Source organism: Carcharodon carcharias, chromosome 13 (genome assembly GCF_017639515.1).
Source record: "Carcharodon carcharias isolate sCarCar2 chromosome 13, sCarCar2.pri, whole genome shotgun sequence".
NCBI lineage: Eukaryota > Metazoa > Chordata > Chondrichthyes > Lamniformes > Lamnidae > Carcharodon > Carcharodon carcharias.
The window spans coordinates 101,123,319-101,139,768 of record NC_054479.1 but is presented as its reverse complement, the minus strand read 5'-3'; the positions used below and the strand labels follow the sequence as shown (position 1 = coordinate 101,139,768).

At 38.9% G+C, this 16,450-nt stretch overlaps 1 protein-coding gene across 4 annotated transcripts in view; it reads right to left on the bottom strand.

Annotated features, from left to right (window-relative positions):
- Positions 1 to 16,450, bottom strand: part of lrrk2 (leucine-rich repeat kinase 2) — a 226,984-nt gene that overhangs the window by 46,307 nt on the left and 164,227 nt on the right. For all 4 annotated transcript variants that reach the window (XM_041203526.1, XM_041203528.1, XM_041203525.1 and 1 more), the window contains 8 exons: positions 14,421 to 14,548; positions 12,521 to 12,739; positions 11,230 to 11,431; positions 8,606 to 8,694; positions 6,969 to 7,156; positions 6,275 to 6,429; positions 675 to 827; positions 5 to 196 (listed from right to left, as the gene is read on the bottom strand). In XM_041203526.1, coding sequence (XP_041059460.1) covers positions 5 to 196; positions 675 to 827; positions 6,275 to 6,429; positions 6,969 to 7,156; positions 8,606 to 8,694; positions 11,230 to 11,431; positions 12,521 to 12,739; positions 14,421 to 14,548 — 1,326 coding nt within the window. The remainder of the gene's footprint in view (positions 1 to 4; positions 197 to 674; positions 828 to 6,274; positions 6,430 to 6,968; positions 7,157 to 8,605; positions 8,695 to 11,229; positions 11,432 to 12,520; positions 12,740 to 14,420; positions 14,549 to 16,450) is intronic.

Genomic DNA, 16,450 nt, shown 5'->3' with positions numbered 1-16,450 from the left:
GTACCTTCTTCAGCTATGTCCAGCAAGTCATCTATTAGAATCTGCTGGCATTCTTGATCATCTTCAAAGCTATACATTGCATATTTCTTCAAAAGAGTGCCTCCTTCACCGCTTATATCTGTCTCCAAAAGCCCTGGAAACCACTCTTCCATTAGGGAATCAATGTGATCGACAATCTGTCCCAACAAGATGAACCCTGCTCGTTTTTATGCAACAGAAGGAGAGCAAAATTTTGTGTTCACAGAAGGAAAGCAGTAATTTGATGAGATTTAAACATAATTTCTAAGAACTGTCAAAGCATTGTGCTATGTCTCTGATATTTGTTTGCAGCTCTTTACTTTGTACTCAAACCCTACCAGCAGATGTAATAAGACAACTTAAATACGAGGTCAAAATCTCCATAAAGTGCCTCAAAATCTTTTAAGGGAAATCTCAGAAAGAAACCCAATTGGACAACATTGTTATTTAATTTCTCATTGCAACTGCTCTCACAACAGCCTAGCAGAAAATTGTATACTCTTTATACATAATGCTAGCCTTATACACCCAACTGGAATTGGATAAACTTTAACTAAAAACTCAAACCTCCTCCACATCCCTGCCCGCCTTCCCACAACCCACCCCTCATCAAAAAAGAATACATTTGAACTAAGTGTTGGAAAGTAGAGGCTTACCTTTCCTGCAGCATGGAACGGTTATTTTGAGAATACTCTCTGGTTTATTGTCCAATACAGTTGAGTCTACCAGACAGTAAGCTTCTGGTGACCAAATCAGATAGACTCCTTGTCTCCAATATGTCCTATTAGGACGTAAAGGTTTCTCTCCACCTGAAAGATCATATGTTGTTTCCATAATGTATCTTAATTGCTTGATCTATTAATCATTCCTATTCACACAGCAAAACTTAAGTTTTAAATTGTATTTATTGCATTCAGTTAGCGGTTTCCAGTCAGTCCTTTATTTCTTTATTAGCAAATGCCATGCTAGATTAACAACATAATCTAATCCAGGAAGGTTAAATGATTCCAGGATATTTTGCAGTGCATTCCTAATGTCTAATAATTGTAATAACATGGTTATCAAGTTGAAAATATGAACAAAAGTTAATATTCTCAACATTTGGATCGAACCAAATATTGAAATACCAGCAGCAAAGGAAGGAAATGCTGCAATGTAGAGAAAATATTCTGGTTAAAAATGTTTCAACAAATTAGTTGCAGAGGCAACTAAAAGTAGTAGTTGGAATTCTGCAACAGAGAGGCTATAATTATTTAATTCTTACACCATTCAGAGCATAGCAGTTCCCAGGACTGGCATCTTGTCACTGGATTCAAAAATCAATATTCTTCACCTCTAGTAGATATTGGCTGTATGTGTGTGCCACCTACAGGATGCAACTGCAACCACTCACCAAACGTGTCAAAAGTGCTTTCTTTCTCCGGTGACATGCATCGCCAATGTTAGGGCTACAAGACATCAACACCTCCAACTCTCAACATACTAACTCAGACATATATCCCTCTTCTTCAGAGTCTCTTGGTCAATATCATGAAAGTTTCATCTTAATCACCACAATGACTGCAACTGGATCATGTGGATGGTTGATAAGTGAAGCATTATCAGTGTCACCCACAATATCAATTTTGAAAAGCCTCCTTCTCCTACTAGCTAATCAACAGAATATTAATGCTCAGCACCTCCTTTATTGGCACCCTCGTGGCATTTTTGTACATGTATGCATATGTAGTCAAACTAGAAAAAACTATTTTTCAATTGGGTACTTTGAACTCCATGTGCTGCACACATCTCTTTTCTGTCCTGCAAAGGTAGCACAGTCTAAAAATGAGGTGGGATCAACTCCCGAGCTGAACAAATGTGGGTTGGAGAAGCTTATAGCAAACCAGTAGAGAAATTGAGAGGTTTATTTTTGCTGAGAAATAGTTCTAAAAATCCAGTCTTAGTGTTTGTACACATGGGTGGACTGACCTTTGAAGATGGCTACATCAATAGGTATTATTGGATGACTGGGAGAATATAGTCGTGACCAAGAGTCATTCGGTGTGTATGTGGAGCGGCCAGAGATTTTTTTTACTGATAATAATATCCTCCATGTTCCTAATAATTCAGCTGTTAATTAGGAGGCGGGGGAAAGGAAAAGAGCAATATTTCTGACTGAAGCAGGTCCAGTATAAAACACAAAAGAATTTGCTTGGCCTTGCTAAGCCAAAAGACACAACACTGTCAGATATTTTGTGTAAGCTTGAGAAGCGCTACAGTCTCAAGCCATTGGAGATTGTAGAAAGCTATCAGTCTGGAATCAAGAATCAGTTGCCCAAGGACATTTGAGACTTTATTGGGGCTTTGAAAAAGCTGTCCATCCATTATCATTTTGAAGAATTTTGAGAGAGGGCACTGTGGAACATATGTCAATGTGGTTTAGAAAATAAATGCATTCACAGCAAGTTGCTGACGTGGCCAAAGCTAACTTTTGACATAGCTTGCCAAATAGCCTTGTTCATGGAGGTGGCGGAATGTGACTCGACAGAAGTCAGTCAGAGTTAACAACTGCCATTCGTCTGCTGAAGTAAATAAGCTGCAGCTGGGTAAGCAGAAGACGATAATAATAGCAGTTAGTAGTAGCAGAGGTACTTAAAGAGTCCTGCTACGAGTGCTTAAACCCACATTGGACAGAGAATTGCCCATTTATGAAGGCAGAGTGCTACAGCTGCAATAAAAAGGGTTATCTTACCAAGAAGTGTTGAAAGAATGTAAACAGAGAAAACACTGGCTGGAGGAAATGACAGTCACTGCATATTGTTGTCAAACAGCACTAGGTTGATGAGGAGTTGGTTGAGGCTCATGTAATCTGAAGCATAAGGATGCCCGGTGGAAATTTGCAGAGCATCATAGTCCAAGTGGCGTTGGATAGAATTCCGGTAAACATGGAGGTTGACATGGGGACATCAGTTAGTGTGATTCATGAATCACTATCCTGTGAAAAATTGAGACAACATCAACTAGGGAAATCATGCATAGAACTACGAAATTATAGATGAAAGAAAATTCCTATAATGGGAAGTGTGTCGTTTTCAGTCACACACAAGAAGAAATACACAAAATTGCCCTTCAGTGTGGTGAAGAGTGAAAAACCAGCCTTGTTAGGAAGAAACTGGTTAACTTCAGTCCAATTTGGATGAGCTTTTTCACGCAGAAAGAAATTCACAATGCAAGACGATGTGATTGCCAAGTACCCTGAAGTATTTAGTGAAACCAGCAAACCAATTCAAGGCCAGTATACAGGTCCACAGGAACACAAAGCTAGTTTATTGCAGGCCTTGTCTGGTGCTCTATGTTCCGAAAAGGGAAAGTAGAGCAAGAACTGAAAAGACTTTAGACTGAGAACTTATCTCTAAAGTAGAACAGAGTAATTGGGCTACTCCAATAGTGGTAGAACCAAAGTCAGATGGTAGCTAAGTATGTGGGGGGATTATAAGGTAAAAGTAAATCAGGTACTGAAGTGTAATCCACCCGACACTTTGTCAAACACGGAGGAGCTGTTCACAATGTTGTCAGGAGGCCTGACAAACACCTATCTGCAATCTCAGTTAGGTGATGAGTCAAATTCATAATTGACTATTAATACCCACGTGGGTATATTTCAGTTTCATAGGCTGCCATTTGGTGTTCCTTCAGCCTCTGGAATTTTCAATGAGGTGATGAGCCAAATTTTGCAAGGAATTCGAGGAGGAATGTGGTATTTGGATGATGTACATACTTCAGCTCCAAACAGGCAGGCCATGATGACAATCTGAATAAGTTGTTCCAACATTTGAAAAAGCGTGGAGTTCAGGCAAAGGCACACAAATGTGAAATGTTTCAAAATTCTATAGAGTACTTGGGTCACAAGATAAACAAAGATGGGTTACATCCTACCAAGAGTAAGGTTCAAGCAATAATAAATGTGCCACACCCTCAGAGTATCTCTGAGCTCAGATATTTTTTGGTACAGTAAATTCACACCAAAGTTGTCAGCCTTATTGCACCCATTGAATGAACCCTTGAGGGTGTTCAGTGGAATTAAACAAGGGAGAATGCAAAAGCATTCCAGTTGTGTGTAAGTAAATTGGTAAATGGTACAATGCTTGTACATTACAATGTGACCAAAAAGATTAAGCTAGCATGTGACGCCTCCCCATGTGGATTAAGTGTTATGATCTCTAAGTGTTGGGCAATGGCAAGGAGAGACCAAATGCATTTGCCTCACACACGCTTAGTGCCAGTGAATTGAATTATGCTCAGATAGAACATGAAGCACTATCTTTGATCTTTGAAGTGAGATTATTTCAAACATAGTTGTATGGTTATAGTTTCACGATTGGAACTGATCACAAGCCACTGACAGCTATTTTGAGTAACTGCATTGAGACTGCAGCTAAAGTAGAGATGGGCTTTGATTTTGTCTGCTTATCGATACAACGTTAAATATAGATGATCGGAAGATCATTACAATGCCAATGTGTTGTCTAGATTACCATTCCCATCAAAGTCAAAACCCAGCAGGGAAAATGTATTTTTCTTTTCACAGATAGACTAATTGCCAGTCAGAGTAGATGGCATTGGTAGAACAACTCACAGGGACCCTGTATTAGCAAGAATATACGAGTATATCGCAAATGGGTGTCCAACACAGATACTGGATTTAGAAATCAGACCATTCTTTATGCACATGAATGAGTTGTCAGTTGAGAAAGACTGTGTTATGTGGGGAACCAAAGTTGGAATCCATGAAAAGTACAGATCGCAGTTGCAATGGATCTTCATGATCGACATCTGGGAGTGAGCTTGTAGCGAGAACCTATCTTTGGTAGCCAGGGTCAGATAAGGTCATAGAAGGCATAGTGAAACACTGTAGAGCATGTCAAACTGTAGAAAAGAAGCCACATAGAAATGGCCAGCTAGAGTGGTGCAGAAGCTGCCTATAGGTTTTGCAGAGTCTGAAGGGCAATAGCTATTTATTGTGATAGGTAGGCAATCAAATTGGGTTGAGGGGTTTCTGATGAATCAAACAACAACCAGTAAAGCTCCAGATATTTTGCATAGTTTGTTTGCTTGCTGTTTGTGTGTTCCCAGGTGAAACTGTGTCTAACAAAGGACCTCAGTTTTATTCAGAAGAGTTTTCAAATTTCATGAGGATGAATGGGGTAAAACACACTAGAGTTCCACCTCATCATCCTGCTTCAATTGGAGCAGCAGTGTGCATAGTTCAAATTGTTGAGTGCTCTTGTTAAACAAATGCTAGAGACAATTTGGTAGAGACGCCAGATGTCATTGAATCACAAATCAGCGAATTATTTGTATATTTTTCACAACACATCTCACATTGCTATCAGCCAGCTGAATTGCTACTTAGAAGGCAGCCTAAAACGAGTTTTTCATTGCTAAAGGCACATTCAGTACCGTCAGCAGAGGAGAAACAATCAATGAAAAAGAACAGGCATAGAATGAGAGAAAGGAGTCTGAAGTTGAAGCAGAAGGTTAAGGTGAAAGAACATCATAAATGGTTGAAGTGGTTACCAGGAAGAGTTGTGAAGATATGTGGTCCTCACAAATATTTGGTTAAGGTGCTTGGTGGTAGAAAGGTTAGATTTTTACATATAGATCATGTTTTACCTTCAGAGGTTCATGAAGGAGGGAGTTGGGAAGAATCAAATGAGTCTGATGAATTGGATAGTTGGAATACAAGTAGAGTAGCAATAGCTACTCCAGCACAAGTTATGCCTGAAACCAGTTCAGATCCAAGTCAGAGTCAAACAGACATGTCTGATGAAGTGCAAGATTCAATTGGAGGTCAGGGGCAAAAATCAGTCATTGTTGGAGAAAATTACTCCTCAGACTCAGACCCCGATGGGTCTAGGTCCTGCCCCAGGTTCTGGAAGCTTAGGTCAAAGAAGGAGGTATCCTCTTATAAATAGGAAACCAGTGATTAAGTTAGATTTCTAAATAAATGAAAAACATGAAATGTATACAAGTTGTATGGAATTTGAACTTCTGCGTAACTTTTTCATTAAGGAGGGAGGAGTGTAAAAGCGACCTCTTGTGGCCATCTGCATGTATGTATATATAGTCAAACTGGAATAAACTAGTTTTCAATCGGGTACTTTAAATGCCCTGCACCGCACACAGTCTGTTTTCTGTCCTGCAAAGATATCAAACCTCCCATCTTTAACATAAGTCATCAATTGACCAGAAACAAAAAAGTGAAGCTGTCAATTACCTTGTTTACGAAGCAAATAAGCAGAAACCTCCAGTAATCTGTTGATAAGCCTGGACCAGAATCCCATTGGGAAATATGGCATCTCATAAAGCCTTATTATCAATTCAGAGTTTTCACAATGTGGGAGTTCAATTACAGGTCTCTGATCAGGCAAACTAAGAAAAAAAATCATCAAAAGGCATGGTAAAAGCTTTACATATAAAAATGAATTGAAATCCATCTTTAAAAATAAAGCAACTGGTGAAGCAATTACTTAACTTCACAAGTTAACATCCAGAATTTGGTTATAAATCTGATTAGATCCTTTAAAAATAATTGGGTGACAGAGAGAAAGCTACAAAGGGAGCCCCATGATATACTTCTTCAGGTTACAAATATCAATAATGAATTAAATAGGCAATTACTCATCTTCAATATTTATAGTACAAAAAGCACGTTAAAAACACAAGACTATTGCTAATGTAGCTGAATGAGAACAGGGTGTACACACAATATTCACATTGTGCACACAATATTCAAGCTCATTTTAATTTTGCAGTTATGTTTATTCTATTTATATTCCTGTAAATTGACACCAAACCACTATGCTAAACCATTATATCTCGTCTTTTGTTTACTTAATACCCTTTGACTTACAAATGTTAATTCATGAATTCAATACTTGATGAAAAGTATGACTTTGATCAAGACTTACCTGCTTGGAATAAGTAGTTGTTCTTCTCCTAAAGGCAATGCGATTTGGAATTTTTCCAGGAGTTTTATATATTGTGACATGTAATTCTGAGGGAAACTGTTTTGCTGGGAGAGATACTTCTCAACATCTGATCGGTAAATAATCCCACATGGATGCTTTGGAAAACTTGCTGCTTTGACAGTCACAATCTAATTTCAAAAAACATATGCACTGCTTGATATTGATCATATATTACAGCAATTCCACATGAAAGCTGTGTTTCAATTTTCAAACAAATAATCAATGAAGCTAGGCCAAAATCACTATGCATTCTGATATTTCTGACAAATCAGAGATCACAGCCGGATTTTTCCAGGACCGTCGTAGGCAGGACCCACCACAGGCGAGGCAGCGCCCCAGCCAGAAGTCCATTGACTCGCAGCAGGACCAAACAATCCTGGTGGTGGGCTGGTGCGGATAACCCAGCCCCACATGTCCATGCCACATTTCATTAACCCTATGAACTATGCAATACTATTCAATAAACCAAAGTGATATTAAGTTATCCAGACTTTTTAAAGAGATATTCAGAAATGCTACAAATGTTTTGAATTTTTGCATATTTCTGCTCTTACTAGGTAATAACATGGAACAAGAAATTTGTTTAAAAAAGGCTTTTTTTTAAACTGCTCTGGTAGGTATTAGGAGATGATCAAAAATAAAACTTGTTTTGAAAGATAATTTAGAACATAAGTAGGAGCAGGAGTGGGCCATTTGACCCCTCAAGCTTACTCCACCATTCAATAAGAACTCCGCTGACCTGATCGTGGCCTCAACTCTACTTTTCTGCCTGTCTCCCATAAACTTTGGCTCACTTGTAAATCAAAAATTTGTTTAACTCAGCCTTAAATGTATTCAGTGACCCAGCATGAACTCCTCTGGGTTAGCAAATTCCAAAGATTTGATACTCCAAGAAGAAATTCCTCTTAATCTCCATTTAAAATGGGCCACCCCTTATTCTGAAACTGTGCCACCCCCCAAACCCCTCCCACTCCCACATCCCCACCACTCCGAGTTCTAGGTTTTCCATGAGAGGAAACGCCCTCTCAGTATTTATTCCGACAAAAATTAAGCATCAAGTACCGTCTTTTCTTTCAACCTTTGGTTAATCACTATGATAATATGAAACTCAGTACATTCTTTATGTATTCATACTTTGCTGGTAACTAACATGACAATTTGTGACTACAGTCACATGCAAACCGACATAAATCAACAAATCTCCTCATTTGCAATGAATCCCAAGGCTGTGATTTCCTGGGCCTGCCCATAGCAGGATCCATTGTGGGCAGGAATGGAAAATTTGGAGAGCCTGCCAAAAGTTGACTTTTGGCAGCACCGGAAAATCCCTGCTGTGGGCAGGGCCAGAAAATCCCAGCCCATGGACTTCATTTCTTACACTGACTTTCACAGAAGTGTGTCAAGGTTTCCTTGGAATCCAAGACCATGAAATTAAGTTCTGTAAATATTACTGTATGAACATTTAACAAGTGCCTCAGTTAAAGTAGCAGACAAAGGAATTCCACAAGACTGAATAGGCTTTCGCACATTACTCATTATACAGCATAATTACAAAGCAAAATGGCTGAAGGCTGTACCTGCACCATCATCTTACACAGCCACTGTGGATCTACAAAATAAAGATCCCGGAGGTGAAGAGCAGGATCATGAAAGTGCAGTAGCACACCTGCAAAGAGAAAATTCACCTTTAAAAAATAGTTCAATACTTAACATCCTGCTTACAATGCTAAATCATAATAAAAGCCCAGAAGGGAAAAAGCAGTTCAGACCAGTATTCTTATTTCCCAGTTTTTAAACTGTTCTTTTCCTTCTGGGAGGTGAACATATTACTTGACTTGTGTGTGTTACAAAGCACTGCTCGTTATTTTTTTCCTCTCAATAATGTGCATCACTTATAACGAGGCACTGAATGGCATGCAGCTACAAGGCCAGCAGAGGCTTGGCCTAAATAGCCAAGTGGTTATGGTACTGGGTTTGGAACCTCAAGATCAAGAGTTCAAATCTCACAATGGCAAACTATGAAACTTCATCTGAAACAGATGGAAATGGGTTTGTACTCGAAAGAGTTACAAGGCCAGCAGAGCTTGGCCTAAATAGCCAAGTGGTTATGGTACTGGGCTTGCAACCCCAAGATCAAGAATTCAAATCTCACAATGGCAAACTATGAAACAATGTAACTTCATCTGAAACAGATGGAAACGGGTTTGTACTCGAAAGAGTTACAAGGCCAGCAGTGGCCCTTTCTGTTTATGAAGGCCAGAATGAACATGTACATTCCATCTAGAAGGAACCAGTTTCCCCTAATAATTTATTGACCTTATTTTACCTTTTGTTAAGTCTACTTTGTCTGCAAGGATTAGTCATACAGCATCTTGATTCTCAAATAGGCATGAATGGTAAAAGTGAAAGCAAGTGTATTCAACTGAATTTTCTGATCATTTTTAAATGGTGGTTAAAAAGGCATCTGTACACTCATTAATATTCTTTTTCTGCTTGTACCGTTTGTTATTTTCAAATTGTTGGTGGTCTTTGATGTCAAAGGAAAATGTCCCAAGGTGCTTCACAAATGCACGAGGAACAGAAATGGACACTAAGCCATAGAAAGGCATATTAGATGATGTCTGCAAAAACTCAGTCATAAAGGTGGGCTTTAAGGAGGATAATAAAAGGGAAGAGCAAAGTAGGCAGAGTTAGGGAGGGAGCTTAGGTGCCTAAGCAACTGAAGGCATGGCTGTCAGTGGTGGGGAGAAGGGAAGAGGTCAGAGTTCAAGGAACAAAGAGCTCAATGAATGTTAGAGAAAGGAAGGAGTGAAGCCATTATGGGATTGGAACATAAGCATGAAAATTTTAAAAATCTTAGCTGTTGGGTACCAGGACTCAATGTAGGTCGGTGAGGATGGGATGCTGGACAACGCAGGGATTAGTGCGGGGTGGAAACTTGCAAAGTTTTGGATGAGCTGAAGTTTATAGGGATGAGAAGATGGTCAGAAATTGTAGTTGAATTAGAATAGGAGAGCCAGGTGTGACACCTGGTGTTGGGAGGTGCTGGCATAGTGGTATTGTCACTGGACTAGTATTCCAGATACCTGGGTTCCAATCCAATCATGGCAGATGGTGAAATTTGAATTCAATAAAAATCTGGAATTAAAAGTCTGGCGATGACCATGAAACTATTGTTGATTGCTATAAGAACCCATCTGGTTCACTTATGCCCTATAAGGAAGGAAATCTGCTGTCCTTACCTGGTCTGGCCTACATGTGACTCCAGGCCCACAGCAATGTGGTTGACTCTCAAATATCCTCTGAACAAGGGCAATTAGGGATAGGCAATAAGTACTGGCCCATGAACAAATAGATTAAAAACAAGGATGAGGCTTTCAGCAATAAAGGGCCTGAGGTAAAGGCAATAAGCAGATGATTAAGGAAGTTAAGGCTGACTCTTTAGGATGGAGAAGTATGGGGTTAGGAACTCAATTTAGAGCCAAATAGGACATTGTGGTTATGAACAGTTCAATACCTAAGACAGTGGCCAGGCAGGGCATGAAGTCAGTGGCAAGGGTATGGCAGGGGCAAAGGACAATGGGTGGGATTTTCCGGCCCCATCCGCTGCCAGGGTCGTCTGGCCCCACTGAAAGTTAAAGGACTTTTGGCTAGCCTGCTGCATCTGCCATGGTAGGGTTGGAAAATCCCAATCAATGACTTCAGTTTTTTCTGTTTTATTAATAGGAACTCTAGGTTGTGGGAAAAAAGATTTCCCTTCCCATCAATGCACGAGCTGAGTTCCATCAGTTCTCAGTGGGTTGTACAGTGTTGTCAGCAGTCAGAATCAGACAACTGTCCGAATTGATTTTGCAATCATGTGTGTCTTAAGGGAAATAAAAGCTATGTAATGGAGCAGCTGGATGTAGACTACAGCACTTGATTGAATGTATTAAGCAAAAGGAATATCCAAGATAAAGTGACACAAATAAATTCACAGGCTGTTATAACAAAACAAATACAGTTCATTTAAAATCAATTAATTCTGGGAAAAGTATTGTTTTGCCACAATATCACCTGGAATAAACCAGTCTTCTCTCTTCTTGCATGCACAAAAAGTTCCTCCCTGTCACATGTACAAAACTAATTAGGTAGCCTAATTCTCAACAGGTGATTTGATTGCTGATACAGGCCATTTAAGGACATCAAAATTTTAAAATACCAGACTCATTGAGGAAGTGAACAGCATGGGACAGCTCATTTTCATCCAACTGCAAATTATTCTCTTGAACTATTTCCAGCAGCCGCTGCTGATGAATTACTGGGAATTCTGTTAGAACAGTCTTTCGTTCCTGTATAATCTTCTTTTCCAACTCCATATAACTATGAGGTATTAGCTGACCCATTACTGGCTGGTCCCTGATCTGAAAAATATTGTTTGAAAATGAGAACCGTGTTTTGTCAAGTCAGAACCTGCTATTGATGCAACAAGAAAGTTGGCAATAAAATAAATACCATGAATAGTAACAAGGTCACAAAGATGAGAAATTTAGCATGCAAAAGTAATTGAATTTAAATTTGGCTGCTAACAAAGGTCTCTATTCCTGTATATAAAAATTTGTTACAACTTCTATTGTACGTTTTACACCTAATCTTTAACCTTTGCAGGTTCTCATTATGCAAAAATCCCGCTTGTATGGGTATGGGATGATGTGTATAATTAAGAGGGACCCATGGTTGATTCCATAGGGTTGAAAGGTAATCGTCTGTGACACTATTGTTACCAATGATTTCACTGCAAGTTTAATTTGAGCTGGATTCAAAGCCTTAACTTTCTGAGGACTGTTCTCACTGTGATAAAATGGTAATTTATGGAAAATAATCAATAATATTAAAAATGACTCCCTCAGAGCATTCTTCTCCTTGACCTTCAGATAAACCTAAATTGCCTATTCTCTATTTGAAAGTAATTTTGCATTAAGGAATCTAAGTATGCAGAGAACTGTCGCATTTCTATAAATATAGTGCCCCTGAACCCAAGCCTGAACCAAGAGCTTCACTCTAGCAATTAATTATTTACTGAGTTACTTGATGTCCTCTAATTATTCCCAGTGACCCACTGTTCTTCTATTAATGTGCAGTATCTGAAATGCAAATCTTTTTTCCTTGTTAATCTTTCATAACTCTAAAGTGTTAAACATTGTTAAACTAAAAATTGAAATATGTTGGAGACCAGGACTCCCGTGACTAAATAATTCCCTATGCAGTCACCATCCAGCATTTAGTATATTTTTTTGGAAGCATATAAAGAGGGAATATATCTGTAGAAATTTTATTGGAACATAAGTAATCAAATATTATCCCAGGGTCATAAGATTGTGCAAAGACCAATGAAAATAAATGAGACTAATTATTCCACTAAACCTACTGAAAGTAATGCAGTTTGAGACAATGGTTATCATCCTTACACACACACACACAACTCCAGTCTTTAGAAAACTTCTTTTGTGCACCTTGAAAGTCTGTAATTCACTAATAATGGCTCTACGCAGTTTTACAACAGAGTCAGATTCTTCTGTGGCCACCACAAAATGGTAATCACGGACAGGAGGAAAATCATGTTGCTGAAGGAATTCCATCTTAATTTTGGTTATACAGTTTTGCTGATGCTTTTCATTGGTCATGTCAACATGAGTGCCAACAAGAATTACAGGACAAGATGAGGAACGTGCCTATTAATTGAAAGGAAAACAAACTTATAATGCATATTAGAAAACAAATATCATAATTAGAAAACAAAAAATAAATACAAGGTTAGGTCAATTATTGCTATCTCACAATGTGAGAAGGTAACACTGGAGTATTCAAAGCATTTGAATACGTTTTAAGATTAGTTGCAGTAAATTATGAGTTTAACATCTTTTATTTTCTCTGATAACTAGCAAAACAATAAGTGAAATATTCCAGTTTCTCCTGCTCTTTACAGGATTGAAAGAGTACAAAATCCCTGTGGATACTGAGAAATTCCTTTTTACTCTGCCTATCACAGAGTCACCAGTGAAGTTCCATATTTGGATGATCTGAGATATGAATTTTATCCAGGGCAGGACCTTATGACCTTTCCTAAGGCACTCCAAGTAGCTGACTATTGCAAAGAATGTATGTTTAAAGCAAAGAATAAGGGATGCTAGACAAAATAGCACCTTTCTATCACTAAAATTCTTAATTTTAGGTCAGAATAGTTACAGATTCTATTCCTGATGCTAGGTTGTTTCCAAGATAACATGGCATTTCTGGTTCCTACTCAAGATTCGGCAAGAAAGAGTTCAGAGTGTTAATCCTAACGGACATAATTCCACCAGTGCATCCAAGGGAATAATAGCAACTGTACCACTCCAAATATGTGGACTTTCATTTTGAGGTAAATGATGTTCCATCAAAGCTACTTGAGCTTCAGCTAGCAGCACTGAGTTTTCCCATTGGAATTGATAATAGCACGCAAAGTAACCGCAAAATATGTCATGGCAGCTGTCCTCTGACAACGCCGCTTTTATACCTATCCATTGATCATGACTCAATCTCAATATAGTGCAGATTAAATAAATGGCTGACTACATAATTGACTGAATTTTACAGCCCCTGTGGGGGACAGGATAGCAGGCAGGAGGTCATAAAATTGGGCACCATCACCTGCCTGCCTCTGCACATTCCCATGGGGACTTCACCCACATGGAGGAGAAGTTAAGTGGCTGACTCCTCTGTGGGTCAATTGAGGTCTTTAAGTAGGTGTCCCTGGTGGCCAGGTCAGCAGGACCCCTCTTGTGCAGGCACCCAGTATTTCCCCAACCCCTGACATTTCCTCTCACCAACTCCCACCCCTTTGTCAGTCCCAGCCCACCTCCCCTCTCACGAAAACCTGCCAGCCAAACCCTGGCAAAACTCTAGATTTACCTGAAAATCCAGGCTCCATCACCTTCTCCTCATCGGGAGTGGTGCATGCTGGGACAAGAGATCTGTTGGCTACTTAATTGTCTGGCAGATCTCGGAGGCAAGATTTCCTCTCCAATGGGGGTGAAAGTCCTACCTCAAGCCAATTAAAGGCCCAATGGCCATGACTGGAGTGGAGGGGGGGAAATAGTGTTGGAACACTGCCACCTGGGTAAAATTCAGTCCAATGAGCGATGTTAACTGTTTCCTTGTGTAATCCACAGCAAGATTGTTACTAACATGACAAAATGGACTTGAGGTGCCACATGGCTAAAGTGAATGTTTAAATGAACATTACCCAAAGATTTTTCACATTTGGGTATGGCAGTTTCTTCTTTTAAATTCACCGAATAAATGGATGATTTTTTTTTAAACTACAAGCAGACATTATTAAATAAGGGGATGCTTACGCTCCTTCTGTCATACCTTTATGTTGAATAACCAAGGTTTGATAGCATCAATTTCACCAACTCCTTTACTAAGGTCATAAACAACAAGGTACAGGGCTCGTGGAGACATAAAGTGGGGATGTGTGCTGTAGAACTCTTCTTGGCCTGATGAAAATAAAATTGCACAATTATTTTTTAAATAAAACTGTCAATTTATACCAGCATTTTATGCCTGATTTACAATGAGAAGATGCTTCAACATAAAACATTAAAAGTTTAGATAAATATTTAATCTTTCCAAAAGTCGAACTTAACTTCAATTTTTATGCAAGTTTTTCAATATATTTGTATAATGTAATAAGATAGAAAATACATAAAAACATTCAATTAAAGCATACACTACAGGTGCTAAGAAAAGTTGCTTGGTCTATCTGCAGTATTTATTCTCTGAAGTTCAAAACGTGAGACACTTATAACATAATCCAGCATGTTCCCTTGTAAGACCCAAACTGCATAAGCATTACTCTTCTCCTATATGCTATGAACTGTAATGTACCCAAAGTGCCAAAGGTACTCAGTTCATACAAGGAAAGTTTTTGCATGGATGAATATCCATGAAAATACTTCAATTTCAAAATGGCAAGTAGAATGATTTTTCAAACAATTCAAATAGTGTGCGTACAGAAAAGAAAATCTTCCATCAGTGCCATTGCTCTTTCACTGTCCTTCAAATCTCACTTGTTCACAGAAATAAATGTAAAAATCCAGTGCATTAACATATCAAGTTTACAGCAATATGCTATCAGATTCTTTTGGAAAGTCCTAGGTAAGTCTTTTTCTGTGATTGTAGGCACTAGCTTAATATGACTTTTCAAAGTCATGTGGACAATTTGCAATAATGAGATGCTGCAATTCTATCTTTGAGTCACTTATTTCTACATTTTATTTACAGCTCTTTTTAAAAATAAAACTTCATTTAAATCCACCCATGTTGTCCTCCTAGCTGTCTTAAAAATTTGCTGAGATTTAAAACTGATCCAAAAATCAGCATTTTTCAAAGCTCCTGTGGAGGACTTTATGCCAGTCAGTGGATCTGGTCTCTCCCACTAACCACAGGTCTCCGGCCTTCATTCGTGCTCTTGCAAGAACATGAGATGGGTAAAAATACGAGTAATACAGAAACAAGTGCTTGAACTCAAATTTCAACCCCTGATTCACTTCCTCCCAAAAACTTCCAACTTGGCTGCACAGTAAACAGGATTTCCTCTGTGATAAAGTTCAGGATTGGGATCAATGGTTTTCATTGCCTAGCACTAAGATGACATTACCAACTCATTCCCTGGGGCCTCCGATTCTGCTCACTCATCAGCTTTCAGCTGTTCTTGGCCATTGCTACTCAACTATCTATTAGCAATCCTGTCAATTTATGGGCCTATGAGTTATTAAAAAGTTACTGGTACTTCTAAATGGTAGCATCTCAAGTGTCTTCTATTAACAGCATATCCTAACTGAACAACAGAGAGGAACAGGGATTATTGAGTAAAGTTGCAAAGTTCACAGCACTCTCACCCCCACCCCACCAAAGGTAAATTTGGAAGTGACTGACACAAGGCTCACAGCTCAGCTATAGGAACTGCACTAATTCTGACTTTGTTTTCAAACTCAACTAGACAAGAGAAAAATAAATATATTTATTTCATACTTAACTCATACTGAAATTTTGCCTCACACCCAGTAGTCTCTGTGGGCTTGCAGCAAAACAAGCCTGCTTTCCATAGAATTTCCAGCGCTCTGGATGGGTGACATACCTGCCATAGCTAAATAACTGGAGATATGTTCAGACAGCAAAAGGATTTGAGACTGGCAACATTGGTAGGTATGTGAGGATGAGGTGGAATATCTAGGTATTAGGTGTGAGTCCCAAATATCAAGGACTGCTTGCTGCTGGGTAAGTGATGGGATTATGATGCATTGAACAGTAAGTAGTCTTGTTGGTGTTCTGGTAGAAGATGCATTCACTGACATTGACCACCTGCTTGGGTTCATTCAATTTCTCATGGCATGGCT